The sequence below is a fragment of the Manduca sexta genome, chromosome 9 (assembly GCF_014839805.1).
Source record: "Manduca sexta isolate Smith_Timp_Sample1 chromosome 9, JHU_Msex_v1.0, whole genome shotgun sequence".
NCBI lineage: Eukaryota > Metazoa > Arthropoda > Insecta > Lepidoptera > Sphingidae > Manduca > Manduca sexta.
Genome location: NC_051123.1, coordinates 664,727 through 692,460, shown reverse-complemented (window position 1 = coordinate 692,460; position 27,734 = coordinate 664,727). Strand labels below are relative to the sequence as shown.

The 27,734-nt window shown below is 37.7% G+C and overlaps 3 protein-coding genes across 4 annotated transcripts in view; all 3 read right to left on the bottom strand.

Moving 5' to 3' along the window:
* The window catches only part of LOC115455719 (ATP-binding cassette sub-family A member 5), a 61,168-nt gene extending 45,199 nt beyond the window's left edge, over window positions 1-15,969 (bottom strand). For both annotated transcript variants that reach the window (XM_037436823.1, XM_037436824.1), the window contains exon 1: window positions 14,169-15,969. In XM_037436823.1, coding sequence (XP_037292720.1) covers window positions 14,169-14,239 — 71 coding nt within the window. In that variant the 5' untranslated portion in view covers window positions 14,240-15,969. The remainder of the gene's footprint in view (window positions 1-14,168) is intronic.
* A 214-nt stretch (window positions 15,970-16,183) lies between these two features.
* On the bottom strand, window positions 16,184-23,352 carry LOC115455723 (collagenase). The gene is made up of 8 exons (XM_030184394.2): window positions 23,236-23,352; window positions 19,896-19,938; window positions 19,324-19,480; window positions 18,556-18,725; window positions 18,023-18,124; window positions 17,401-17,546; window positions 16,865-16,973; window positions 16,184-16,450 (listed from the first exon to the last, which is right to left on the bottom strand). Exons 1-8 carry the CDS (start codon window positions 23,284-23,286, stop codon window positions 16,233-16,235), a joined length of 996 nt encoding a protein of 331 aa, XP_030040254.1. The 5' UTR covers window positions 23,287-23,352; the 3' UTR covers window positions 16,184-16,232.
* A 2,265-nt stretch (window positions 23,353-25,617) lies between these two features.
* Window positions 25,618-27,734, bottom strand: part of LOC119188842 (cell surface glycoprotein 1-like) — a 2,953-nt gene continuing 836 nt past the window's right edge. Inside the window, exon 2 of the mRNA XM_037436883.1 lies at window positions 25,618-27,731. Within this exon, the coding sequence (XP_037292780.1) occupies window positions 26,551-27,731 (1,181 nt within the window). The 3' untranslated portion in view covers window positions 25,618-26,550. The remainder of the gene's footprint in view (window positions 27,732-27,734) is intronic.

Below are 27,734 nucleotides of genomic sequence, written 5' to 3'. Positions count from 1 at the left end.
GCCAGACTGTTGGAACCGGATATACACAGGCTGATCCCAGAACGCGCAGAGTATTTGATGAGCAATTTAGATGCGGTTATCGATTTAATATTAAATATGTCGACACAACAGGCCAGTATAGTAGGGTAGTTTATGCTGGCATAATTGTGTCGACTGCCAAGGGTTAATCATCTCTCGACAGTCAACATTTTGTTGGACTCCATTTCACTGACCATCAGATACAGTGGGGTCACTGTGGCTTGTCCACATAAATAAAAAACGTAAAAGATTTCGGATTTACGGTTAAAAGGAAATATTATTTAGATATAAATAACGGTAAGTTAGTAAATAATCCGCGTTGTGTTCGTAATAGTTCCTCCCACTAATGTTTACACATATTGTAAGACTGAGTGATGTTAGAGGTCATGGTTAAAGAAACAAAAATATTTTTCTCAAAAAATGTTTGCATTATTTGTATGATTATTTCGATTAGGTGAAGTTTCATTGTAAACAGTTCGGAAAGGTTTCACCAGAGAAAGAGACAATTTTGTACCATTTTAAAAATGAATTCATTAATTATAGCTGAATGAAAGGCTCATTGTTGGTGAAATAACTGTTTATGATATGTAGGATTTTGTGTTTTTAATTTTTATCTTTGTTCCAACAATAAACTTCTTTCTTACCTTTTTCTTTCAATAAGGTGGAAACTACAAGAAAAAATTATATGGAGGCAACTCATCATGCCATTTTTGTTTCCTTGATAAATAAATACTAGACAATTAAAATTACTTAGCCCATTTATTTATATGAATTATCCATGAATTATCCAATTCAACTGGGCTAGCAGATAAGACAATTGTATCTATAACTGAAACTGAATTTTTCCACGTGGAATTGTATTGCATTTCTTGTCGAATTGTGGGTAGTTACGAATAAGGTCACGTGCTCGCCGGCTTCCCACATATACAAATTACCTTGCCGAGATAAAAATAATAAAATAACGTTTACAAAGGTGTACATCCCACTCGAGCCAGCGTGTTGCCAATAAAATTATAATTTGTAATTTAAAAATCATTTTGTCTCTTCCATTTTATGTCATTAAAATTATCAAGTTTGGAATCTGGAATTATATTTAACCCGAGTCGGCACTACACTTTGCCCGGGTTTGTCTAGATTTTTTAATTTAGCTAAATGGCATCAGATGTCGCTAGCCTGAAAGTATACGTTGCAGATGTCCATAAGTATGTGGTAGGATATATTTTATATCCGCCCAGATAGCGACCACCGTACACAAGGTGTTAAAACCCGCCATAATGGTCCATGTAAGAGTGTCGTGTTCCGGGATCAGTCTGTATATGTACGGTTCCAACAGACCGACATAATTATGTCGATTGCCGAGGGGTGATCATCTCTTATAAGTCCACATTCTGTTGAACCGCACTTGACTTACCATTAGGTGCAATGGACGTCTGCCGTGCACATAAAAAAAAAACAATACTAAAAAAAATAAGAACATACCTCGGGATTAGACAGGACACATTTATGTAGGTACTGCTTTTGTCTCAGAGATATTGTATTATGTTTGGGCCTGATTCAGGATGTCTCAGGAAATTTTAATCATCAAATATATTATAGTGCGACCAAATACAAAACTCAAGCTCTCAAATTAATAGTAAACGAAAGCGCATTCAGCATTAACTGCATTATACGTTTACTGTTTATAATACTTGAACGTTGTAAAATAGGTCCTAAGACACATAATAACTAATATAATAATAATTATTATACTAGCTACAATGTCCTACAAAACTAAATGTGAGCTTTTGTAGATCCTAGTCTAGAGAACTTGAAATGGTGGACGTGAGGGTGGATTAGTCTTGTAGTAATAGAACGAGTTACAAAATGTCCCTCAGCACCATGGGAAATGTCAATTTATTATTATACCTAGTCCGCTGTGTAAATGTTAATCGTATTACATCATAACCGATAAAAATAAAGCTTCAATACTTTAGTATATTTATAGAAGAATGCGTATAGATATTATAACGTCAAGTTTTTTTAATTATATTCTCTTGTAACGTCACCAGCCGCCATGTGGGACAAATAACATTGCTCCAATCCGTAATAAATGAAAATAACGCATTTTTTATATCATCAAAACCATAGTCCTATCAATAAACCTAAAAATGATTATAAGTATTTTCTTAATTTTATAGTATAAAAATTACAGCAAACTAAAAATTGGTTCTTACGCTTAATTTTTTACTTCTAGCATAGGTACCTATTTCAATTACCCTTAAGACTAATTGCACATTATAACACCACGTTGGGCGCCAATAACTCCCACGTCGGGCGCCATTACAGTGTTAATGGGCGTTCTAAATTAGCTTATTAATATTACAGGTTCTGATTATTAAAACAGATACGCAAACAAATTCACTTAAAACTTAAATTGTATACTAATCGGAATAATTGAAGTTACAAAATCCCTAACATCATCGAAGATTATACTCTTTATGTTAGCAAAACCTACAAGAATTGCGCAACTTCACTACGCATGCTGCCACGAGGCAATATCAATGTTCTTGTAATTTAGTTTAAAAAACCGTCTTGACTTCGTTATTAGAATCACTTTGCCACGCCTACACTAAATACGTCAGATACAGATAAACAAGGAATCCCAAAATGCAGAATAGACAGAGCGGCGACACATAAACCGAACTGAACTAGGTCTAGACAGGTTGGCATGCGTCCCGACACTCGGGCTTAACCTACTGTGTCCCGGTTATTGTCTACATGACGGAACGAGGGGAACGGGAGGGGGGATGTTTGTGCCCCACTGAGTCTAGAATTAGTTAGTAGGGCTTGCGTGCCACTTAGTCTAGGATTTGTAGGTAAAGCTTAGTTTATCAAAAACAAACGAAACACAATCCGCGAAGGGGTAGACAGAGGTACCACCAGGGCATCCACTTTTCGTCATGTGTTCCACTTCCGTAATGTGATATGGGGCGAGCCTATCGCTATATTGGGTACAAATACTGAGTGGAAAAACTCAATATCACTGTTTGACCTGGGATACCAACCCAGGATCTCAGAGCAGTGTCGTACCATCCATGCAATAAAACTTCTCTACGAAGGTTATTTAGTTTGAGCATGAATGGATAATACATTGGATATTGATATCACCAGTCTCTTCCAAAAGACCGACGCGAGGCAACCACATTGGCTAGTTACTGTTTACCAATATTAAATTCACCCCTGTTACACCCAGTTGGCGAAGTATGGGTGAGCGAAAAGGGTTAACCTTGTAATGCTTATATGTATCATGCAACGATATTTTACCAATCTTTTTATGTGATTGTTGATCTGAGAAGACTATGGCATGTTTATTTCTGCCAGGGTCTGATTTGCGGACATTTTTTAGTTATTCTATTAAAAAGTAGCGAATCGAACGATAGGCCTTTCAGTATAGTTAGGTACACCTTCGTTTCCCTACTATGTCAAATCGAGGATTGACTGCATCAGTGGCGTAGTTGTAATGCGTATAAGGTACGACTACCGTGCTGAGGTCCTGGGCTTGATTCCCGGATCGGGCCAATAAAAAACGTGACTGGGTTTTTCTATTTTGGAATTTACTCAGTCGCAGCTCGGAGTCAAAAAGTTGGCGGTGTGTTATCCCCGTGCCTCGGAAAGCACGTAAAGCTGTTGGTCCTGCGCCTGATCGCTCTCCGGTCATGGCGGATGGCCGGCCGTCACACCGGACTATGAGAGTGATGGAACAGTCAGTCCATCTGTATATTGCGCACACACTAGTGCACTATAATATCTCCTCCGTACTTGGCTGATCTCCGTTGAGATTCATTCATGTCAAAAAAGTCTAGTTTCTAGTTTGAACAACGTGCATTGTTCGGAGAAAAAATAATTTTGTATCTTGTTAGACGCTTTTGTTAGATTCCATATTGTTTGTTTGGAGCGTTTTCTGCTGAATTTTAATAGTTAGCTTTGTTTTTTTTTTTTCTACATACATATCGCGTCTATATGTCATAGGGGAAAATGGAAACTATAAAGTGCCACTGCAAAATGATCACATACTTTTGCTTCATACAGTTTCATTCTCCGCATACTCACACTGGGGAAGAGGTTAGGAGGCCCGTGCCCAGCAGCGGGAGAATATAAATGATATTGATATAAACAAAAACATCTTTACTCTCACGCTCTCACAGTAAAGCCAAAAATACGTGTAGGCGTCCACTATAAATAGGCTAATATTTTTAAACATTACGCTATGATACAAGTTTCCTGATTGTGTATTCTAACCATATAATACTTATTTTCTTGTCTTGAATGACGATACGAGCTTGCCGTTCGCTTGATGGTAAGCGATACGACCGCCCATGAACAGTAGAAACACCATTCAACACCTTGAATTACAAAGTATTATTTGGTATTCCATTGCGCTCGCCATCCTGAGACATGAGACGTTAAGTCTTATTATGTCCAGCACTTACATTGGCTACAATGTCCTTAAAACCGGAACATAACAATGACTACACACTGGTGCTTGGCGGCAGAAGTAGACATTGCCGTGGTAAAGTAAATCATATATTTGTAGGGCCTTATTATGACAGGTGTTGTATGTTTTTAATGCTACGATCTTACTAAAATTAATGCCAACTATAGATGGATAGTACAAGGTTTTTAGTAGGAAAACCTATTAGGTAGATTCACATAAATATGAATATTTGTGAAGATCATTAGCTTTTGTAAAAATATCACTCATCATTGAAAGGTTTCAGATGTTATATGACACACCGACTATTATATCTTACTTTTATTATAAAATAAGATTTATGCTACATTTTACCATTTTAATATGCTCCTGTACAATTCACAATTTTGTCTGAATTTTTCACTAGATATAGTTGGCTTCAAATTCGATGTCAAAGATTTCAATTTATCACAATTAAGCGGGTAAAATCGTAGGCAGAAGCTATGTTGCAAATAACGTATGTACCGCCCACGATATATTCGCGGTCAAGGGGCTTACTGATTTATTTATAAGCGGTTCTATATATAAAACTATTGTGACTAAAATACGTTTGTCCGTGAACAGCCCGCTGACCTAAAATAATTTATTTATAATAGGGATTTCGTGGGAGTCTATGGTCGATTTAGGCTGATTATCGCGCTTCCTTTGCCATTGTTACATTCGGACCTACAAGGTTACATTACATCATATTAAATTAATGTCTTCTTTTAGAATAATTTTGGGCTGATTTCATTTTATCTCTTCCTCTAATTTTTTTTTGTGCTCTTTGCTACGTCTAACGGTTTTAAAGATAAAAGAACTAATATTTTAATTAAATTTATTAGCAATTGTACATTATGGAAGCTAGCCAACTTCCTAGACGTGGAATAATAAACAAATTAATTACACCACGAGTCCATCAATGTGATCCGAAAAGACAGACTAGATTTCAGTGACGAGGGTCCATATAATCCGATTGCTGCCGGCTTTCATTTATGTAGAATCTAGTTATTATTAGAAGGATCTTGTAGACTGCATTTATGCATATTATTAGTCTTACTTATAAAAGAAATCACAAAGCTATGCTTAGTTAAAACACAAATTTACTCGATCAGCTGTAAGTTAAAACCCGCCATCTTGCTCCTTAATAAGGTTTAAACTAGGAACCGGTGATGTTTTTGACAGTTATTTAAACAATTCGTAACCACCACTTAACGCTAAAACAAGTTTATAAGTAAGACTTTTTATGTTCAGTGATATATTCTAAAACATGTTATACCAAAAATGTTATTCAAATTGATTCGCCGACGCCAAACCAGTCGTAAAAACTAACTCAAATTATATCCGATATATATAGGTATATTGCAGTAGCTTCAGACGTGGAAGAATTCAAAATACTTCGATAATTTTAGAATACTCTATCATGTAACAATGAATGATTTTAACATTTTTTGTACGTTATAAACTGTTAGATATTAGAGGGTAGATCATTCACGCAAGCGGCCGGCATCAAGTTCTCTTTGCACCTAACAAATAGTAACAAGTACACCGGTATTGTATTTAATATAAACAACTCTACCGTGCTAAGCTGAAAAACGTATCTCAAAAAATATAAATCTTGATTTTTATGTCGTCAAATAGCTTAAAGAAATACCTATCCAATGAACTTACCTAAATAATTGTATCTTGTTTAAAGATTTCAAGAGTTTCTCTATCTAAGTTTTACAATAAAACTATATTTAGAAAACTTCGATTATCCTGAAATAAGGTTTCCCTGACATACCGCTTTTGCGCCAAGCATGGCCAAACTGACAAACAACACATATTTTATATTCATGTATACTGAAGGGGCAAAAATCGTGTAGAGTTACACCAAGGCGTCAGAATCGATCGTTGCAAACAGGGTGTGGTAGCATGGCTTCCAATAACCTCGATGGCCCAACCCATACATTTTCCCTACATACTGACTTTTGCATAACCGCATATTCCAAAGCCGCTAGCCTCATGTTAAGCGACACTGCCCTGAAACAGTTAAAAACTAGTGGCTGTAGTCAAGATGGCTTTGTAACAAACTCAAAACTTCAAATTACCTTTACGCGTTAGGTTCATTTTTTTTGTGTGAAATTTTTTTATCGCTTTATGTTTACGCGAATGTTAGACATACATAACATCACGCATTTTATCCCCGAAGGGGTATGCACAGGCGCAACTAGGGCACCCACTTTTCGCCAAGTATGTTCTGTCCCATGATGTGATAGGGGGCGAGACTATCGCCATATCGGGCACAAATTCCAGACTGCGGGCTGATACTGAGCAGAAAAAAACAAATATCACTTTGCCCGACCCGGGATTCGAACCCAGGACCTCAGAGCGCTATTGTACCGGACATGCAATACAACTACGCCACCGAGGCATTCAAAGCGAATCAGGCAGTCGAGGCGAATGTTAGACTTTGAAATAAAACTATTTTATGGAGCCTATCGCGGTTTTAAGACTAATATATTGTTTAACACAAATGCTCCTCTTTATCCCAGTAATTTGTTCCTTTGGAATATAACGGAATTGTTTTAATCAGTATTTTTTTTAAAGATGGCCCTGGCGACTTAGGCATTAAGAATTTCTACAGTTTTTTAGGAAATTTTGTACTGAGAAAGGCCTTTCCGCGAGCCAAGCCGCGAGCAAACCTAGTATTCAACTACAGTTGCTATGAAAAATATATAATATGACTGTATTTTTAAATAACAACATTTACTCTGTAGATTTATTTTCATTCACAAAAAATTTACGATTGAGCGCTGTCCAAAATATAAATGAAATTCGAGAGCCTAATAAGAGCTTTGAAGGGTTCTCTATTCAAGGTTGCCAGACAGGCACAGAGTGCTAGACGATTTACGATCGAAGTCCTTCAGACCTCGGCTGTGACGTAATTTTTACATAGTTGCGTAATTTTTATTGCCGGCACAGCAGTGATTAAAACTTTGATGTTTATATTGGTTGTTATGGGGTTATGAATGTCAATGTTCGTTAAGACATTGTATAAGGGTTACCCTTATTCATAGACGTTATTTATCTAAGCTCTATCTTTGCTGTGATAACAAGTCTGTTTGTCATTGCTGACGGCATGGCAGCCTTCGCAGTGCGTAGACATAGGGCCGTTGTGATTGGCTAATATTGAGATTCAACTTGAATCTAGTTGGCTGATAGTTAAATAAAGCTGAGAAACAGACTTGTTATCACAGCAATGCTCCGTCCTTAGATAAATAACGTCTATGAATAAGAGGGTTAGAATATTGCTTAATTTTTCCATAGGTATGGTAACTTGCATTTGATGATAAGTGGTGTCCAGGGCCTTAGTAAAGATGCCAACATCGGTAATGTTACTACAAAACAACATAAATAAGCTAAATCAGATCACATAGTATGATTATAGAAAACATATTTTAAACATAGCTATTATGTATTTATAATATTCATAACATTAGGAAAATGTTTGTGGTTGTTACATTAGCTAATTTATGTTGTTATATTTTGTTGTAACGTTTTTTTGCCTAATAATAAAATAAAATAGAATAAACATAAAACATGGAAATGACACGGAGAAAGCCATCTTGTCTCCCCTTATGGAGTATCGTTTGAGATAATTACATAGCAGTTAACAATTACGTTCGGTCATTATCCTTGTCAAATTAGAAGTCGCGGCTACACACAAGCTATGTCTTGGTTAATGCTATAATTAATACCATTATACGTAAATGTAGCTTCAGCTTAACAATCATACTAATTATCTTTAGGCATGGAATTGTAATTACGGGATTAAGTAGGCCTGGAATATAAGTAATGTTTTTGCTACGTTAAGAAATTTAAAAACAAAGGAAGCAACGTAAAACCTATCGACAGGTGCAAAATAAACAAAGTCATCTATAGATTCATGATTTTCATTTTCTTTTTATTTTTTTATACAATATGACATTTCTTTTATCACAAATTTCGCTTTATTTTTATGATTTTTTTCACGCAATTGAAGCTAAATACATTGTTTGTAAAAACGGTCGCTTAATATACTACCATTGGTTTTTCATTTATATATAATAAATAATTGAAAACCAATCTATGCATATTATCGATACCCACAGCATTTCCAAACTAAAATTTGATAACCGTTAACAAGTTTCAGACTACAAATGGCTAGATTAAGGTTTTATGCCGCTTGCCTGGATTGCGGATAGCACGTAATGCCTTAGCCGTTGAATTAGTAAATGTTGATGACTATGCAATAACTTAAACTGAAGAATGTTTTGCTTTGTTTTTAACCGACTTCAAAAAAAGGAGGAGGTTATCAATTCGACTTGTTTTTTTTTTAATATAAATAATTGACCGCAGTGGCTAAAGGTGAAATTTTCGGAGCGTGTATCCAACATATAGGTATTAATGAGCATGAATGCGGGCTTCAAATCGTTCTGATGATAATTAGATTCTACCTAGAGAAGCAGGCAGGAATCGGGGTATATGGGTTCTTCGGCACTGCAAACCACGATACGCATATACGAATAAATTTATACATTTGACAAAAATAAACATATTGCTATCTTGAGTCATCACCATCAGACAAAACAGTATTGGCAAACATAACAAAATTTAATTTGTAATATCGAATTGGATCCCGAAATGTTACACTTCTGAGATATAATAAAACATTATACAACCAGGCCTTTTTATGACTTTTTTGGGGGCACGCTAATACTCGAAAGCTGTAAGCCGGTAATTATTGTAACCCTCACACTTCCTGTATTTTTCAATGTAATTTTTTCGATATTTTCGAACATTCCGAAATAACAGGATAGAATATAAAATAGAATAATGGGCCTTAAATGATAACTCTACTAGTAAATATCCTAATAGAGCCCAAAGCATCCAAACACGACACGTAAGCGGGTTACACAATATTATGGATTTTTAGGCAACCATGACGTCGTGGCCGGGCTGGCTTGCGGCCAAACGTACATTGTGAATGGTTTATTAATTCTTACCTTATACATTATAAAATTATATGAGAAATATTATCTATACATGTAAGACGACTGCCGTGCTGCCTCAAATTTGGTACCCGGATCAGATAATGTTGGGTTTTTACCAATTAATCCAATTCCGAAATCGGCCACGGTGGTCAATCTCAACAGAGTTCAGCCAGGTATATTATACGCAAGACATATTATAGTGTTAATTCGTCCGCAATACACAGCTGTCTGTTCCTTCAGTCGTAGTCCAGAGAGACGGCAATCTGACATGATCAGAAAGAAATCATGCGCAGGACCAACGGCTTTACGTGTTTTTTGAAGCACGGGGGTATCACACCGATAACCTCTAAACTCCGAGTGAGTATTTTTTTAGATGGAAATCCTAGTCACAAATATTTTTACCCCAAACCGGCATTCAGACCCTGGACCTCAGCGCGGTAGTGGAGTGTTGAATTGTGACTGAGTGAATAGCAATAGTTTTGCCTTTTGTTATATAGAACCTAACATAGCTGAAAAGCGTTTGTTACAACTCTGCTTATCCCAAAGAATGGAAAAGGCGTGATGCTATGGATGCCATAAACAGTGATTAGGCGCCTTCACAATATTCTGGTATTTTTTAGATGTGAATGGCAGACAAGCTGGCTTGATTGAAGGTAAATGCTCTATTTTTTACGAGCATGATAAAGTCACCCCATGTCGCTTAATGGTAAGCAAAGTAGGGCAAAGGGTGTGGACTGAGGAGAGATGTACCTCGTGGTTAAGACAATAGGGTACCGGACTCATTTTTGTTCTTTACTATTATCAAATATTTACGTTGTATAAATTATAACACAAAAGGAATTATTAAAATCCGGTAAAAAATCAACAAGTTACAAGTCTTTGAATTTCGGTGGAAAGGGTAGTTAACAAGAAACAGAAAAGAGACAAAATATCCACATGTGCCGTCATCGGGAATTACGACGCGTGCGAAAGAAAAGGATGAAGCGATATCCCCACAACCTTCCCGACTTCTGCACGTTACAATATTTTAAATATGAATTACTCGCTCATTTTTTAACCAATTTTTATGCTGTTTTCGCAGACGTGCTTCTTTTTCGTATTAAAAGCCATTACATGTAGAATAATGTACAAAATCAAGCATAGGCCGGTCCCCTATTATGCCAGCGTGTTTGAAATGGAATTTATACAGGATGTTCCCGGAGCGTGACACACTTACACCTTTTTTTGAATAGTTTAACATAACATAACTTTAGTTAAAGCTATTGTGAACTTATTTTTTTTTGAGGTCACAGCAAAATAACCCACTGCACCTGATGGTAATTGAAGTAGGTTCCAATAGAATGTCGACTGACGAGAGATGATTACGCATCGGCAGTTGCCACAATTATGCCGGCTTGTTGGAACCTGATATACACAGGCTGATCCCGGAACGCCATACATTAAATAGGCAACTATGGCCGGTTTTAACATCTTGTGTACGTTGGTCGCTATCCGTACGTATACAAATTTCCTATTATAGAGCAGTAACGCTTCACAGTCCTGCAAATTACAACGCTCTACATGATCTTGAATTGTGATAGTCAACCTTACGTGACATGTTAAATTTCGTACTTATTAATTACATTAATCACCAAACGCTTGACGTTGCTTGGCGTAAATAAACAAAGCCATAGTAATTCCAAACATGTTTAGCTTAGCAGCAGAAGTAAACTATTATTCCAAACACTCACAAAAGAGTTACGTATTAATTTATTATGAATCTAAATTAAAAACCTTTTAATGAATCATACAGCTAATAGTAATTCGTATGAGGGGTGCCGAGGGGACATTATCGATATAAATTACTTACGCATTTATAATTTAATTGAAAATAATACCTGACATATGGTTAATTGTCATGGCGTCACTAATTTAACTCGTTCGATTAAAATAAATTATGTGCTGTCAAAAATAAATCATTTTTATATAACCTAACTAAGTCCAAATATAGTACATTTGTTTGCGTTTTTTCTGTGTTCTAACTAAATTCTCTACGCATATTGAAAAACAAAAATTGTGATACATATATTTAGGTATTTATTTGTTATCTAAGTAAACGCAGAAACGCTGCACAAAATGATATTTCTCACACGGAGACCAAGTTCTTAATTGAGTTACAGATTATTTTGTCTTGAAAAACAGGAAAGCGGCCTTATTAGAACGTTACAAAAAACAACACGAGAGTCCGCGTCGCTTCACTGTGATTGGTCGAGAGACTGACACGTGACTCACGCGTTGGCTTTTCGACCAATCACAATTAAACGAAACGGACCTTCGCGCCGCATTGTTATGCCACATCCTTGCAAAACTTTGATTTAATTTGTTCACGCGGGTTTAATAAAGCTTAAAGCCTAAACATTAAAAACGTTTGTTGGAAGCCGCTATTAAATATGTTAATAGAATGTTTATTAAGTATTTTTCTAGCAAAGTGATAGCCTACGGCCCGCGCAAAGCCGCTGTACACAGGTAATGGCACAGTAGTACACTAAAGTAGTATTTATAATAATGCAAAAAGATTTAGAAAATTACAGTACTCAATTGAATTTACTAAATCTGGAGAAGCACTTGGAAATTATGCCATAATTATTGAATAATGCCTTGGTTTCTAATACAGTGAAAGTTTTTCAAAGGTAACAATACTTAAAATTCTTTATATTTTTTATTAATCTCTGCAATCACTTCGTAATTAAACTATTATTGATATGTAGGTAAATGAAAATATGTCGTACAATAAGTAATTACCCTGGTTAAGCAACAGTATATAAGTCGATACCTGCCGGCTTCCCTTTTGCAATTTATGTAAAATCTTATTATCATTAGAACAATTGCAGCCCGCATTTATGTATATCCCTTTAAGAAAATATCATTTTCCGCCATTGCTGGCTGCTATGGTACTTGTAATAAAACAGTATTTACCAGTACCGAAGGGTTTATATAACCATATTCCTACCGGCTTCCCTTTTATAATATAGGTAAGCAATAAAATAAATTGTATTAATAAAAGTAAAATATTTAATATTTATAGCACCGTGTACATATGTCGTATCCGATTCTTTTTAAAAATATTTCACTTCACTACCGGTGTTTACATACGTACTGTTGCTTGGCGGTAAAAATAAACAAAGCGTAATACCCACCAGACATAATGTCAAAAAGAGATCTACTATATTTCAATGGCGAAAGGTGAAATTTTCCGAAAAGGTACCCCGTACAACATATAGGTACTAATATGTATAAATGCGGTCTACAAATCGTTTTAATGATAATTAGATTCTCCATAAACTCTACATAAAAGGAAGCCGGTAGGAATCGGATTGTATCTACCCTTCACCACTGCTATATTTTATTTAAGTAAGATCAAGAAAGATGATTTTGTAAAACAAAGACTTGTGAATGTTGTATCAAACGTTTAGAGAGAGCTCTGGTCCCGTGCGTGTCTTTGCTTAAACGGCAGTGTGCGTTTTCTTGTATACCCTTTGACGTTGACAATACTAATAAAAATAAGTAAAATTGAAATGTCTGTTCATAACTCCACCAATAAGACCTTTAAATAATATGCTTTATACAAACAAAATTTTTTTTCGACGTAATTTGGAAAATAGCTATGCCAAGTTTTTATTAAATTTGATTGCCATGGAAGACTTTATAGTATAGTCAAAGCTACATTTAACCCTAAAATGCTTGGAAGGCATCGCGAAATTCATTTTACAATATTCCAAAGGATCTTTCTCCGATTGCAATATCATTGGATCCATCAAAAATACATTTGTGCCAGTTGGACCCAAGTTTTGCCATCTGTTTGGCCAAAAATGTAATTACAGTTTGAATCGCCAAGTTTTATTGCTTATTTCATTACTTAAGGCTTTTCAGAGGTTACAATTATTACGAATGTAACAAAAGATTTTTGGCGAATTACAATTTTACTTTGGAGATACGGAATATTATGTTAACTAGACCCATTATAGGCGGAAATGCTCATTAGCTAATCCCACACTCGGATTTGTAAGTCATTTCCTATTTAAGAAACAGGAATGTATAAATTATGAACAACAATAACGTATGTAAACCTGAGTTATGATTAAAAGATATTTATCCTGCTTGGAATCGAATGTGTAATTTCTTATACGTAGCAGCTTCGTAGCATACTCGCTACGCCACTCGTAGCGTGTCATATTGAGGTCTACATTTTTGGGAAATCTATTTTAAAGTCTTAATATTGAAACTGTTTCACATGCTACACAGAGACTATGAAAAACAAATTAAATATTAAAACATTCAACCAACCTATACTTTGCAAAAAGTGTATTCCTATATAAAGTATGTACCGGCATTGTCCACTCGCATAGAGTTGTTTGTTCTTTTACGTGCAAATTACGCAAACAGAGCCCATAAATTACAAGTGTCATTACAAAGGGTGCGGTGGGCCAATCCCCCACCCTAGCCATAACCAACTGTCTCCCTCCATTACGACACGAGGGCAACATGGGTTAAACGAAAAACGTTTCCAACCTCTTTGCATGATTCAAAAAGATTTTAAATAAACTGGCTGAAAAGAAATATTTAAAATTTGAAATTTGAATTTGGAATGGTCTTTATTCGATACCCACGTTAGCTGCTCGGTGCTAGCCGGTGAATCGCGTCCATCGTCCCGCACGCCCACCCCATCAGTTCCACTCATGCAACAAACAATAACTCACTGACACGGGAAAAATCCACACACCGTTTAAACGGACACTATAACATTTTTCCACGGAACTGGTTACACGTTTGATAGTACCGAGCTGTGCGAACGGTTTTCGGTAGGTTTTCCGGCGGTTTAAATGGATGCGAGGCGCGCTCCCGGAGCGCTCGCCATGTTGATTTGAGGGAACGTTTCGCGCGCGCGCCAATTGCGCGGCGGTGTTGCCAGATTATTATAAATTCCCGGATTACGTGGAGGATTTTTTGACGTTTATTGATTAATCGTGGGCTGACGGATTATTTTGTGTAGTTTTTGGGGTTATCATTAACTATTTATCAATTTTTGTACGTATATTGAAATGAAACAAGTAACATAATGAACCCAAAAATATACTCATAGCAGTATAATTTAATTGTACGAGACATAAGTCATAAAACAAAAAACTTGTACCTATGTGACGTAATTGATAGTATCAAAAACTTATCTATCAAAACATTACGTAATAACTAAAATCTTTATTCTACAAAGTATTTTGACAATATGAGGGAAAGTAAGTGGGCATCGATCAAAGTGGACATATGGAGCGACATAGTCATAACATACGACAAAACTCAAAAATAAGCATAAAAAAAACACAAACTCCCGAAAGCTCATTAAAGTAGGGTAAAAATAATCCTACGCTGGTATACATTCTAGCGCATGCGCGCAGCCGCCTCCGCAATACGACGTCGTATGACATGCGCCTATTTTTATTTCACAGCGATTTGTCGCTAATTGTTGAAGCACGCTATGTTCTTGGTAGAAAGGTCGAACATGTAGTCCATGCTAGATTTTTACAACATACCGATAGAGGAATCAGGATGAAATTAAATCATCACTATAAATATAAGTACATTAAAAGATCATGTAACCCAGGCTTGAGGTTGTAGACAATAGAGAAAGAACGAGGGTATTTGAGCCAGTTGTTATTTCGTCGGATCGAGTGCGTGGACTAAAAGGCCCCTTAGGCCTATAATTATGTACCATACTCTCTAACAAAGTATATAAAAATAAACAACTTCTTCCTTCATAATCATTAAATCACATATATACTCACGCGAGCATTTCTAAGAAGACTACTCATCTGCTATGTCACAATATATTAATATAAACCAATTCTCACTTAATTTTTTTATGACTCAAAAATGAGATGACCACATACCTTCCGGCGGAGACCTAACTATGTAGAGTTTGTATCTAACCCATGATAGCAGACGAATGTATCACCAAAATTGATGAACACAAATTTAATGGGTAACTCAAATTTAATCTAAAAACTGAAAAGTGAAGCCCGGCTTTAACTCGAATGAAGAAAATCATTAATCACAGCATAACGTTGCCGCCAGACTAATTTGACGATCAAGGAACATTGATATACATATAAAAAAATCCTATATATCAATCTCCACAAACGATAATTTTAATCAAACTTTTATCTCCTACCCTCCCTAGGGATGAATGTTTCAAAACCTCATATTCATTTCATATTGATTGCGTCAATAACGAAGTTGTCTATAATTTCATGGTTTTACAACTGGTTTAGCTGTGTTCTATGAGGGGTTTAAATTTTACTTAAAAAAGAAGTTTTTTTTTATTGCTTTAAATGACGAGACGAGCTTGCTGTTCGCCTGATGGTAAGCGATACGACCGCCCATAAACAGTAGAAACATTATCTAACACCTTTAATTACAAAGTATTGTTTGGTATTCCACTGCGCTCGCCATCCTGAGACATGAGATGTTAAGTCTTATTATGTCCAGTAGTTACACTGGCTATAATTTTCTTCAAACCAGAACACAACAGTGACTACACACAGCAGAAAGACATTGCGGTAGTACCTAACCATGTGGACTCTCACATATGAGAGACCTGCCACCAGTATTTTTGAATGAAAATTAACAATTACACAATAAAATATTTTAATTCATTACGCTGTTCAAAAAACTACACATTAAAATGCTTCGGGCTCGGGTTTAGATTCCGGATCTTCTTCGGATTCCGATGATTCTGAAGAGTCGGATTCGGAGGAATCCGATTCTGATTCTGAATCGGACTCGGATGATTCGGAATCGGGCTCTGTTTCTGGCTCAGGCGTTGTGTGTGACCAATCGAAATTGATGCCGGTCACTTCCAAGTACCACTCGTGGTAGTGTCCGGGACGCACGAATCCTAAAAGAAAGAACACATTTATTCTCACAGCTTAAGCAGAGGTGTTACTAGCTCATCTAAACGTCTATCCATCCCTTGATAGGATGCGAGCCTATGATGAAATAAGGGACATTCCAATCGCGGCCACTGAAGTGTTCTTTCGAGTTACGTTACAGGATGTTTAATGCTTACGTACAACACAAATGACAATAAAATTTCGTTACCATACAATGATTGCATAACTGACAGTTACATTAATTATGCACCTGTTGGGGAGTGAAGTGGGGCCCAGACAGTGTCGAGTGACGATAGATAATTACCCTCGCCAATCGTATTGTTATGTGGGCCTGTCTAATTTTTAGATGTCGGTGCAATAACTTAGAAATGTTTAGGAAAAGCCGTCTTCATATCCTTAGGCGTAAAAACATGTCTCACCTGCAGGAATGGGGGTGTGGCAACCGCTTCCAGAGACGAATGAGGAGACTCCCACTTGGCTGATCACACCGTCGTCATCTACTACAGTCAGGCCACCACCACTGTCGCCCTGCAACCAAATTTTTATAAAAGGTGTTCGGTATAATTAACAACACTATAGCCTGCAATGAATGAGTGAATCCTTCTAGCCAAATTCCAGCCACGGTGGCCAATCTCAACGGGGATCAACTAGGTATGCCAGGAGATATTATAGTGCATAAGTGTGTGTGCAAAACACAAGCATTCTCTGTTCCCCCACTCTCATAATCCAGACGGCAATCCGCCGTTACACAACCAACTTTCCGACTTCTGGTTACGACTGAGTAATTTTTAAGATGGAAAAACCCAGTTACAATTAAATTTGGCCCGACCTGGAATTCGAAACCAGGTCCTCAGCGCAATAGTCGTACTCGTACCGTTTAATCTACCGCCTAACCCATCCTAACCTAACCAATGCTTACAAACCAAACTCCATACGTCATGACGTAAATTTTTACCTGGCAAGTGGACTGGCTGGTGACATTGAAGTACGCGGCGCAGATGGTGGAAGGCTGGATGATTGGACTCCATCTAAAGGCTTCGAGACAGGTTTCGTGCGATACTCCGAGGAGGTAGACCCAGTTCATGTTTTCAGGTGAAGAACCTGTAATGAGACAATTTATATTTGAATCCTAAAAATCCAAATTATAAATTTTTGCTTTAGAAATATGTCTAAGGCAATTTGAATCTGAATGTATTATGCTCCATATGAAAGTACCCATAACTGTTCCCTTTGCTTTTACTATTTTTTTGGATATTTGCCTTTTCTCCGATCTTATTTTTATTATGAAAATAAAATTCAGCCCGCTAATCTTCTTTAGAAGATTAGCGGGCTAAGAAGAAGAAATCATCAGAAATATTGAACATGAAAATAATGTCATTGCTAACTGATGGACTTCAATGGAAGCCTTTCATAATCATTTTTATTTTATAACTTGATCAGAAAAATAAAAAATGTCCCTTGACGATCCCAGTTTTGCTTTTTCGTATTAAAGTTAACGTAAAAGAAATTCATTCCATATACTCCAACGTGGCGCGGTTTCTTTTCCTGAGCTATGTAATTGACTATTGATTCCATACCACCGGTCCAAGTGCGTCCCCAGCCAGTGGCGGTCATGACATGGCCCTCGTAATTACGGTTCTTGTCAGCTGAATTGTGAATCCTTATTGGTTGAATAAAATCTGCAAAAACATCACATATTTAGTTGTCAGCATCAGAAAAAGGAAATAGGTATAGAATTTATTTAGGTTATTTTGCCGTTAATTTATTAAGACCTAAACTCTCCCAGTATCTAAAAGAAGAGATCCGTTTTCAGCAGAGGGTAAATACAAGGGCGAATTTTTTATATTATGGAATTAAGTTTTAGAAATTTTCGGGATTTTATAAATACCGTAGCTAAGCCGAGCCAATTCTTTTTTCACCTTGGTTACTATTCACTCCAGTTTAACATAAGACTTACCATTTTTTTTATCTCGCTTCAATGAACTTGTATCTTATATTTACGACTACGTCGGTCCAAGCTTTCACTGTGTTCCCTCCTTCATTTCCTTTATATATTTAAAAGAAACCCTCAGACGAAAGAGCCCACACCAAGATTATAAATAGAACTTACTGTTAAACTTAAGTACTCTCTCGAACTTCAGAAGGCCGATGTCATGTGGCTGCACGACGGTTGGAAAGTCCTCGTTGTACCACGGGTGGTTGATGTAGTTAGTGGTCTCAAAGATGAGGCCTGGACGTGTGACGTTTACCGTGCCAGCACGGATGACGATGCTTATACGCCTTGAAAAGAATGATATTTTAGGAACAACTTAGCCCTTATATGCTTGGATTATAGGGTCAAAGCCCCTGATATAAAGATTCTAGTGGTATTTTTAATCGTTCAGATATCGATATCTGTACACATAAGGGGCGGGGTGGTGGCAAATTACGTATAATATAGCGGAACCTCGCTCTCCCCCCTGAACCCAATGTGATAAATATAATATGTATCATGAGGTTATAATGTGAAACTGTAAACACAAATTTGTGAAATTATTAAGAAAAAAAACTGTACACAAGGTGTACCCGCTATAGAGGCCCACGTGAGACCTGATATCAGCCCTTGAACCAATTTCGAAAAGACGCAATATTGTCGACTGTGATAATCATCTCTTGTCAAATAAGAATCTATCTGGACGCCACTCCATTTACAATCAAGTTAAGACTGATTTGTGACTAACTCGCTGAAATTTACCGCTTAGCGTCATAACATAAATGATCCTGTCGATCTTGGCTTACAAGATTTTGTAAGCCAAGTGGTGGATATTAGGGTGGGATAGTTTCATCAGTTGCAATCACTTTGCCAGTATGATCAAGACCGTGGTTTCAATTTCCTTACCCAGCAGTGCAGTGGGCAGCAGTCAATCCCCATTCGCTGTGGATGATGGTGGCGCCGCATGCAGTGACGCCTCCAGTGGCGTTCACCATCCGCATTGACAGCTGGTAAGGAAACTGCGCTTCTTCAGCCTCCCATCCTGAGACGATACGCGAGTCGGCTAGAATGGGAAAGTTATAGTTAATACGCGTGCGCAGTTATGATAGCCTACTTCGGTCTAGTACGTTGGATTAGGTTCATCCTGTATTTTTACATTGAGATACTTGTTTCTTATATTATTTAATTAGAAGATGTTTTACGCCCTGTCCAAGGCGTCTAGCCTGTTGCAGTCTAATCCCGAGCAAATTGGGGTAAAAGCATAAACTGGAAGTGTTACCGACCTTGAAATCAAACCTAAGATCTTCAGTTCCTCGGCCCACATACTTAGTTCACTATATTACATTGCAAAAAAACTTTTGTATGAAAAATAAATTATTTTGAAACATTATCAAAATAAGATCCAAATTTTCAAACAAGGCAAGATAGCTATGTTTGTAGCAAGTTGTAACAGTTTATAAGTAACATTATTTTCATACCTCTCAAATGTTCCGGGAACGACGCGAGCGGGCTCCCAAACGTCTGGAATGTAATAAAACAATTTATAAATGGCCCTGTACTTTCAAAATAAGGTCTCAAGAGACTTATTATTCTCCAATTACATACGACATACATTACATACATTACGATAGTATTTTGATTCCTTCGTAATTAAATTTCGACAACCGCGGCTAAGCTCAACGGAGATCAGCCAAGTACGCAGGAGACATTATAGTACACAAGGGTGTGCGCAATAAACAGGTGAACTAAATCGGTCGTATTTTACTTTTGAGAACATTGATTATTTAACATAAGTAACTAATATAGTTATAGTGACTTCACAGAAAAGTACTTCATATGCGATTCGAAACCTGGAGTTAAACCTTCTCGGCCTACATCTACATACGCTTCCACCCGACAATCCAGGCAATCCAAGAATCAAAACACTGATAAGCCCAATCTGAATAAAAATGTTTATTTGTGGAGTTTACTTAGAAATTGAAGGTTAATTATCATATTAGGTATAGGTACCTATCTTATCAGACTCTAATTCATCGTGCAAGGTCTATATCGATACGCCTATATCATAGGACAGAAATACATCCAAAAGAAGACAGAATCTGTTCCTGGAGACTAAAATAAGCCTATGACATTAACCCGCTTATTCATAGACGTTTTTTTATCAAAGGACGGAGTAAAGCTGTGATAACAAGTCTGTTTCTCAGTGCTGACGGCATGGCAGCCCTCGCAGTGCGTAGCCATAGGGCCGTTGTGATTGGCTAATATTGAGATACAACAACTTATATTGAGAAAAACGTCTATGAATAAGGGGGTTAGAGATTGCAATTAGCTTCATGTTTGTTAATGAATTTTCATAATCGACGTGGTTCCAATGTTTTGCGCGATGAAACAAAAAACATCTGATATTGTTGAACAGTATAGATTTCGATCAATTTGATAACTCGATTAACTGCTGATTTTTTAATCCCGACCCAAAAAGAGGGGTGTTATGTTAAGGTTTGTATTTCTGTCTTTGGCATTGCAACTCCCAAAACGAAAAGACCTAATTTAAATTTTATGCGTAGTCCGGTGAGACGGCAAGTCCTACTGCTTTACATGCTTTCGGAGCACGGAGGACTTCCGCCAACTTCCAGACTCCGAGTTGTGACTGAGTAATTTTTAAGATGGAAAAACCCAATAATCATTTTATGCCTCGACCCGAGATTCGAACTTAGGACCTCAGCGCAGTAATCGTAGTCGTACCGGATACGCCTAACTGCGTCACCGAGGCAGTCAATAAGATAATGCTATTGCGGATTAAAAGATAAATTATTAATCAATCATGCGGGAAAAAACCGGTTTTAATAATCCCACCATGTTTGCGATTAGAATTTCAACGTGTCTAAAGCTTAAATTTTCTTTTTACATTTTTTTTTCTTTCAAGTTTTTTTATCTAGATTTTCTCATGTTCCGCCCATATTGTCTATTTCCGGAATGAAAACCTAAAACACTAAAGAATAAGGTAGTTTTTTATTTATAAATTCAGAATCAAAGCAGTTACTTTTACAGGGTCATTTTGACATTGCGTTACTAAATGAAAAGACATACTCATCTTCACCTTTGCTGACATTGTGCCAAAAATCATCCATGAATAACGAACGTTTTCACCAAAAATCCTAGTTGTCATTTTCAGAGTTTTTTTATCTACGGATATGGCGTGTGCGTGAGTGCATTTCTGACTGAAAGTATGAAGGGGCCGACGAATCCTCTTGGAGTAGTAGTAGTGGCAATAGGGCGCGTAAAATTAAACCTAAGTAACTGATTGTAAAGTGTTATATCCAAGTAGATAAGTATGAGGTTTAATTTAGTAACGCAATGTCAAAATGACCCTGTATAAATAACTCTTAATTGTAATTATTTATTGATATTATGTACATTAACCCGTCAAAGTGGAACTATGTTGGCCTACGTGATAAATTAGTTTATGTATTAAAGATTTTCCAATGAGGATGGGTCGATTTCGAATTGTAATAAAATGAACTGTTTATGAGGTATTCATGATTTTTTATTTGATAACCGCATGTCAATTATGTATGGATTAATTATTCAAATGTCTTCACAGTGGCACGGATCCGAATGGTTTAATTTTCAATGACTACCGCATAGATCTAGCTGAATTTAAGTGATGGCTGCATTGCAGTTTATTGGCATATTTTTGTCTCCAGGAGGCCTCTTTTTGAGGAATTACACTCGGTATCTTCGATGCATAGTCATATATTTATGAAATTTCGAAGCAATACGAAATTCAATGGAAAAAGAATGATTTACACCGGAATATAAAAAAAATAATAACGCGAATCAATAAACTATAGTCCGTTGGTAATGCCATCTAGATTTTGGTAATTTTTGCGAAAGTATCCTAAAGCAAATACAGCATTTATGCCTTCTAATGAGGGCATTAGAAGGTATAAAACAGAACCACGCATGAGAAGGTGGAAACCTTTTTCATGCGAAGTTCTGTTTTATGTCTATTTTGCCACCTCTAAGAACGGATTTGGCGGTGAAACGATTTTACGTGTGGTAGGTCTGTCATATGTGAGAGTCCACTGCGATGTCTATTTCTGTCGCCTAGCAGCAGTGTTTAGTCACTGTTGTGTTCCAGTTTTAAGGACATTGTAGCCAGTGTAACTACTCGACATAATGAGACTTAACATCGTATGTCTCAGGATGGCGAGCGCAGTAGAACACAAAACAATACTTTGTAATTCAAGGTGTTAGTTGGTGTTTATACTGTTTATAGGCGGTCGTATCGCCTACCATCAGGCGAACGGCAAGCTCGTCTCGACATTCAAATCAATAAAACAAAAAAAACGGTCCCCAGAGAACAGAGTTTTTATTATAGAGAAGAAATTGGGAAGATTGTTGTACAAAAATTTTGCGCTTATGTGATGGTTACTCAATCTACCTTGAAATAGCACAACACCAATATAGAATACTACATATTTTTTCCATATCATGATTTGCGCGTTGTTAATGCGAATATTAGCATATTTTCTATAAGTATATTATTTTTGTATCAATATCTAAGGACGCTGTGACATCTTGCCATACGGACAATTCAAATAAGACAGCGTCTCGTTACCAATTGGTAATAACTTTTGGAGCAAAAATTTGGCCCTGATGTTCGATCTATAGCTATATAGTTTAATGTCTATGTAAGACGTCAATTTTGTTTTAATTTTACAATTTAAAATCATAAATAATTTGAAAGAAAAGAAATAAAATTCATGCCTTTAAAAACACAATTAACTGAACTATAAAAAATAAATTAATAATTACCAATGCAACAGAGACAGACAGCAAGGCGAATACACCTCTCCAAGCAGCCATTTTGAACAATACTAAACTAATTATTCACGAAATAATTACATGCACAATATCATAAGCATTAAAAGATAATATTCGATAGAGAATACAATAAGATAATTAATAATAAATTAATCCGATTATAACGGTTCTTAATGATAAAGCAGGTTTTTTTACAAGTAATTTAATGTTTGTTTAATTCAGAGACTAATTACCTACGTGATAGGGAAATTAATTTAAATTCAAAATGGAATTTAGTAATTAATACATAATGTGGCTTTTATTTTTTTGTATTTTATATTTCTAGAGCCACGCCGTATTTAAGTTTATTGTTCAACTACTTTTGTAGCATGAATCTATTTTTATGTATGATCCTAATCGCCCGGTGTAGTACTTACATCCAACAGAAAATTAACCCGGACAGCTTGTTGCCTACTGCTGAGTTTCCTAGGGTTCCTACCTGATAAGTCCTCAAGGGTGTCGCCAAGGGGGGAAGGGTGGGGTAGGTCCTCCCCCCCCTAGAGATTCTAAAAAGTTGCCAAAATGTAAAGCAACCAAAGTTCTAAGTCTTTGACTTAATTTGCTTGAACGATCATTCCCGTACGTCGAAACTCAAATGAATTCACCAATTCCATTCCTTATATTCCGTACGCTCAATTACGCTCTGCTCTATGTTATTGTTAAAGCGGGAGGGGGGAGTGGGGAGGAACACGTGCTCTCGACTTTACCTACAATTCATACTTTTCTCATTCTCCATATCAACTTGTCCCTCCCTGGGCCATCGGGTGGCGACGCTTAAGTCCTTATTCCTTTTTTTCAATTATGGCACGACTATTAGCGCCATCTAGTCGCAAAAATGTGAAACTTAAATATTCCATCGTTTGTGAAAGATAGTTGATACTTAGTGAACGCACGGTGGCGCGTGTGGTTGAGAAGAAAGCGCGAGGGCGCAGGCGCGGCCTATGGCATTCCCCCGCCATCTTTTGCACGATGTGGTTTGCATCTCTCGCACATGTCAATTTTAATAGTTATGAGTTTTTGTTCCGTTTCCGCGTATTGGCTCTTCATTTAAGAACCCTGCCCTTCATCGTTATTACTTTCCTTTAAGCTTGTCGTCCTTGTCTCTCGTATTACTGGATTACTGGGAATTATGAGAGTAAAAATCTTATGTCGATGTCGAGCGAGTAGAGTACCAATCAGTATTTTGTAATAATTTTTTTTTTAGACTTGCTAATGTTTATGAGTAGTTGCTAACCATCATCTCCGAATTCTATTGCAATAATAAAGTGGTGTATATAATAATATCATCACAAGATACACTGCTTCGATGGACTGCCTCGGTGGCGTAGTTGTACTGCATGCGCGGTACGTCAGCGCTCTGAGGTCCTGGGTTTCGAAACCCAGGTCGGGCAATGTGATATTTGGGTTTTTCTGCTCAATATCAGCCTGGAGTCTGGAATTTATGCCCGATATGGCGATAGGCTCGCCCCCTATCACATCCTGGGACGGAACACACTCGGCGAAGAGTGAGTGTCCTGGTTGTACCTCTGCATACCCCTTCGGGGATAAATGCGTGTTGGTGTGTGTGTGTGTGTGTGTGTCTGTTCACAAGATATTGTGTGGGACGAAGCGCAATGGAACTCACGTAAAACGGGACACATTTTTATTAGGACGGTAGACCAAGAACAGGCCGGGCTGCACTACCGTCGACTCCTTTATAAATATTTCTATACTACATTATAAATTATAGGTACTTACCATAAAGGTCTTTTAGCTTCGTGGAATGTTATGGGTGTTGGAAACAATTTTAACATCAATGGCTTACTAATAACTTGTTTCTCAACTTTTGTTATAAAGGTTGAGGGCCTGTTTCACAACTTCTGAATTATAAATGTATAAGCCAACCAAATACAAAAGTAACACTCTATTCTATTCTTTTGCTCCCAATGAAATGCTTATAAAATGAGTACCTACTACTTAATACGATAACTGTCAAATATAATTTACTTGAAACTTGTAAAACAGGCCCTTAAGAGTGCTTAATCTGTATGCATTAGTTATAAAACACTGCGCAGATGCTGTGGAGCAGTCACTAATAGAAACATAATACAAAATCATGGTACCGCGCAATTAGTATTCACTTTTCTATAAACACACTTATTATTTTATTCCCGAAGGGATATGTGCACCCCTAACCCACACATAGCGGATTGAGAATGCATTAGTTGTAACTATGTAGTATTCCGTTCCATAATGTGGTAGAGGGCAACATATTTTTTTCATACAATTACTTTACTAATATACTTGTTTTTAGAGATTATATGAGGAAATAAATGAGATAAATATAAACACATGTTTGTTGTAAAAATAATTTATTTGTATCCGGCAAGCTAGATAAATGAAATAGATGACCACGTCAACTACATATCTATTTATATTGTAACGAAACTTGACCCGTATATCTTAACTTATCTTACTTCTTACTTATATTATAAATGAGAATGTTTGGGAAAACGTTTCAATACTTCGGATGTCTGTTAGAAGGAAAAGTGGACACCGCTGAACGGACTTAGATGGAATATGGCAACCGGATGATCCATGTCCATCCATGTCCTCATTAATATATAGGCTATTTTTATCCAGGTTACATTTGCTTCCATGGAAAATAATTTAATTTTAAATCTAATATTTAATATAGATTCAAAACTTTTGTAGCGGATAATGGTTTGTATACGAACAAAGCTGTGAGCAATACATACTTTTTGATATATCTAACAACGTGGAAAAAAGAAGAAAAAATGAATATACAGAATTTTTGTCCGCCCGTAAATATCACCACAGGAGCGAATGGGAAATACCACCACAATATTTTATGCCTGTCATAACAACTAAAAGAAATGATCGGGGGTCCCTGAGTGGACCGTAGAGGCTGTCTACGGTTAGTACTCTATACAGATCCTCACATACACTAAGCGAACCCCGAAATGGGCGGCAGCATGGGTGGCTTCATGCTGCCGTTGATGCTGAGGTTGTCCTTCGGTGTGCATGGGCTTCTAAGACTTTCAAGTTCAGAGATAGTGGTAAAGAAAGCACTTTCTCCGCGAAAAAAAAAAATGGTGCTTATGATAATCAATAAATAACTATCCTCCTAGCACTACTCGTAAAAAAATAGTTTTATTACTAATATACTTATTAGTTGAATAAAATCGGAGCAAAAACTTCTTGAGCCTCTGAGACGGGTGCCGATTCCTAATCAGGTTACGGTTTTGACTCAAGTAAGGGGATTCATTAATTCTTAGGCTCCGAGTCAGGTTTAGTTTCAGATTTTGCTTCATGCTCAGGTGCGGGCTCGGGTTCAGGTTCAGGTTCCGATACAGAATCTGATTCTGGCTCAGGTTTCGTTTCTGATTCCGGTTCAGGCTCGGGTTCAGGCTCGGGTTCAGGCTCGGGTTCAGGCTCGGGTTCTGGTTCAGGTTCCGGTTCAGGCTCTGGCTCGGGTTCAGGCTCAGGTTCTGGCTCAGGCTCGGGTTCTGGCTCAGGCACGGGTTCTGGCTCAGGCTCGGGTTCTGGCTCAGGCTCAGGCTCAGGCTCAGGCTCAGGCTCAGGTTCCGGTTCAGGCTCTGGTTCTGGCTCGGGTTCTGGCTCAGGCTCTGGCTCAGGCTCAGGTTCCGGTTCCGGTTCAGGCTCAGGTTCCGGTTCAGGCTCAGGTTCTGGCTCGGGTTCAGGCTCAGGCTCAGGCTCAGGTTCCGGTTCAGGCTCTGGTTCTGGCTCGGGTTCTGGCTCAGGCTCTGGCTCAGGCTCAGGTTCGGGTTCCGGTTCCGGTTCCGGTTCAGGTTCAGGTTCAGGTTCAGGTTCAGGTTCAGGTTCAGGCTCAGGTTCGGGTTCCGGTTCCGGTTCAGGTTCAGGTTCAGGTTCAGGTTCAGGTTCAGGTTCAGGTTCAGGTTCAGGTTCAGGTTCAGGTTCAGGTTCAGGTTCAGGTTCAGGTTCAGGTTCAGGTTCAGGTTCAGGTTCAGGTTCAGGTTCAGGCTCAGGTTCGGGTTCGGGTTCGGGTTCCGGTTCGGGCTCGGGCTCGGGCTCAGGTTCGGGTTCGGGTTCCGGTTCCGGTTCAGGTTCAGGTTCAGGCTCAGGCTCGGGTTCTGGTTCGGGCTCGGGCTCAGGTTCGGGTTCGGGTTCCGGTTCAGGTTCAGGCTCAGGCTTCGGTTCCGGTTCCGGTTCGGGCTCGGGCTCAGGTTCGGGTTCCGGTTCAGGTTCAGGCTCAGGCTCGGGTTCTGGTTCCGGTTCGGGCTCGGGTTCAGGCTCAGGCTCAGGTTCTGGTTCAGGCTCGGGCTTAGGCTCTGCTTCCGGTTCTGGTTTTGGTTCGGGCTCAGGCTGAAGTTCTGGTTCAGGTCTATTGCCGGTCCACTTCCATTCGAAGTTTGGATCGATTATTTCATTAAACCAGTCGTGGTAATGAGCCGGCCGAATAAAACCTA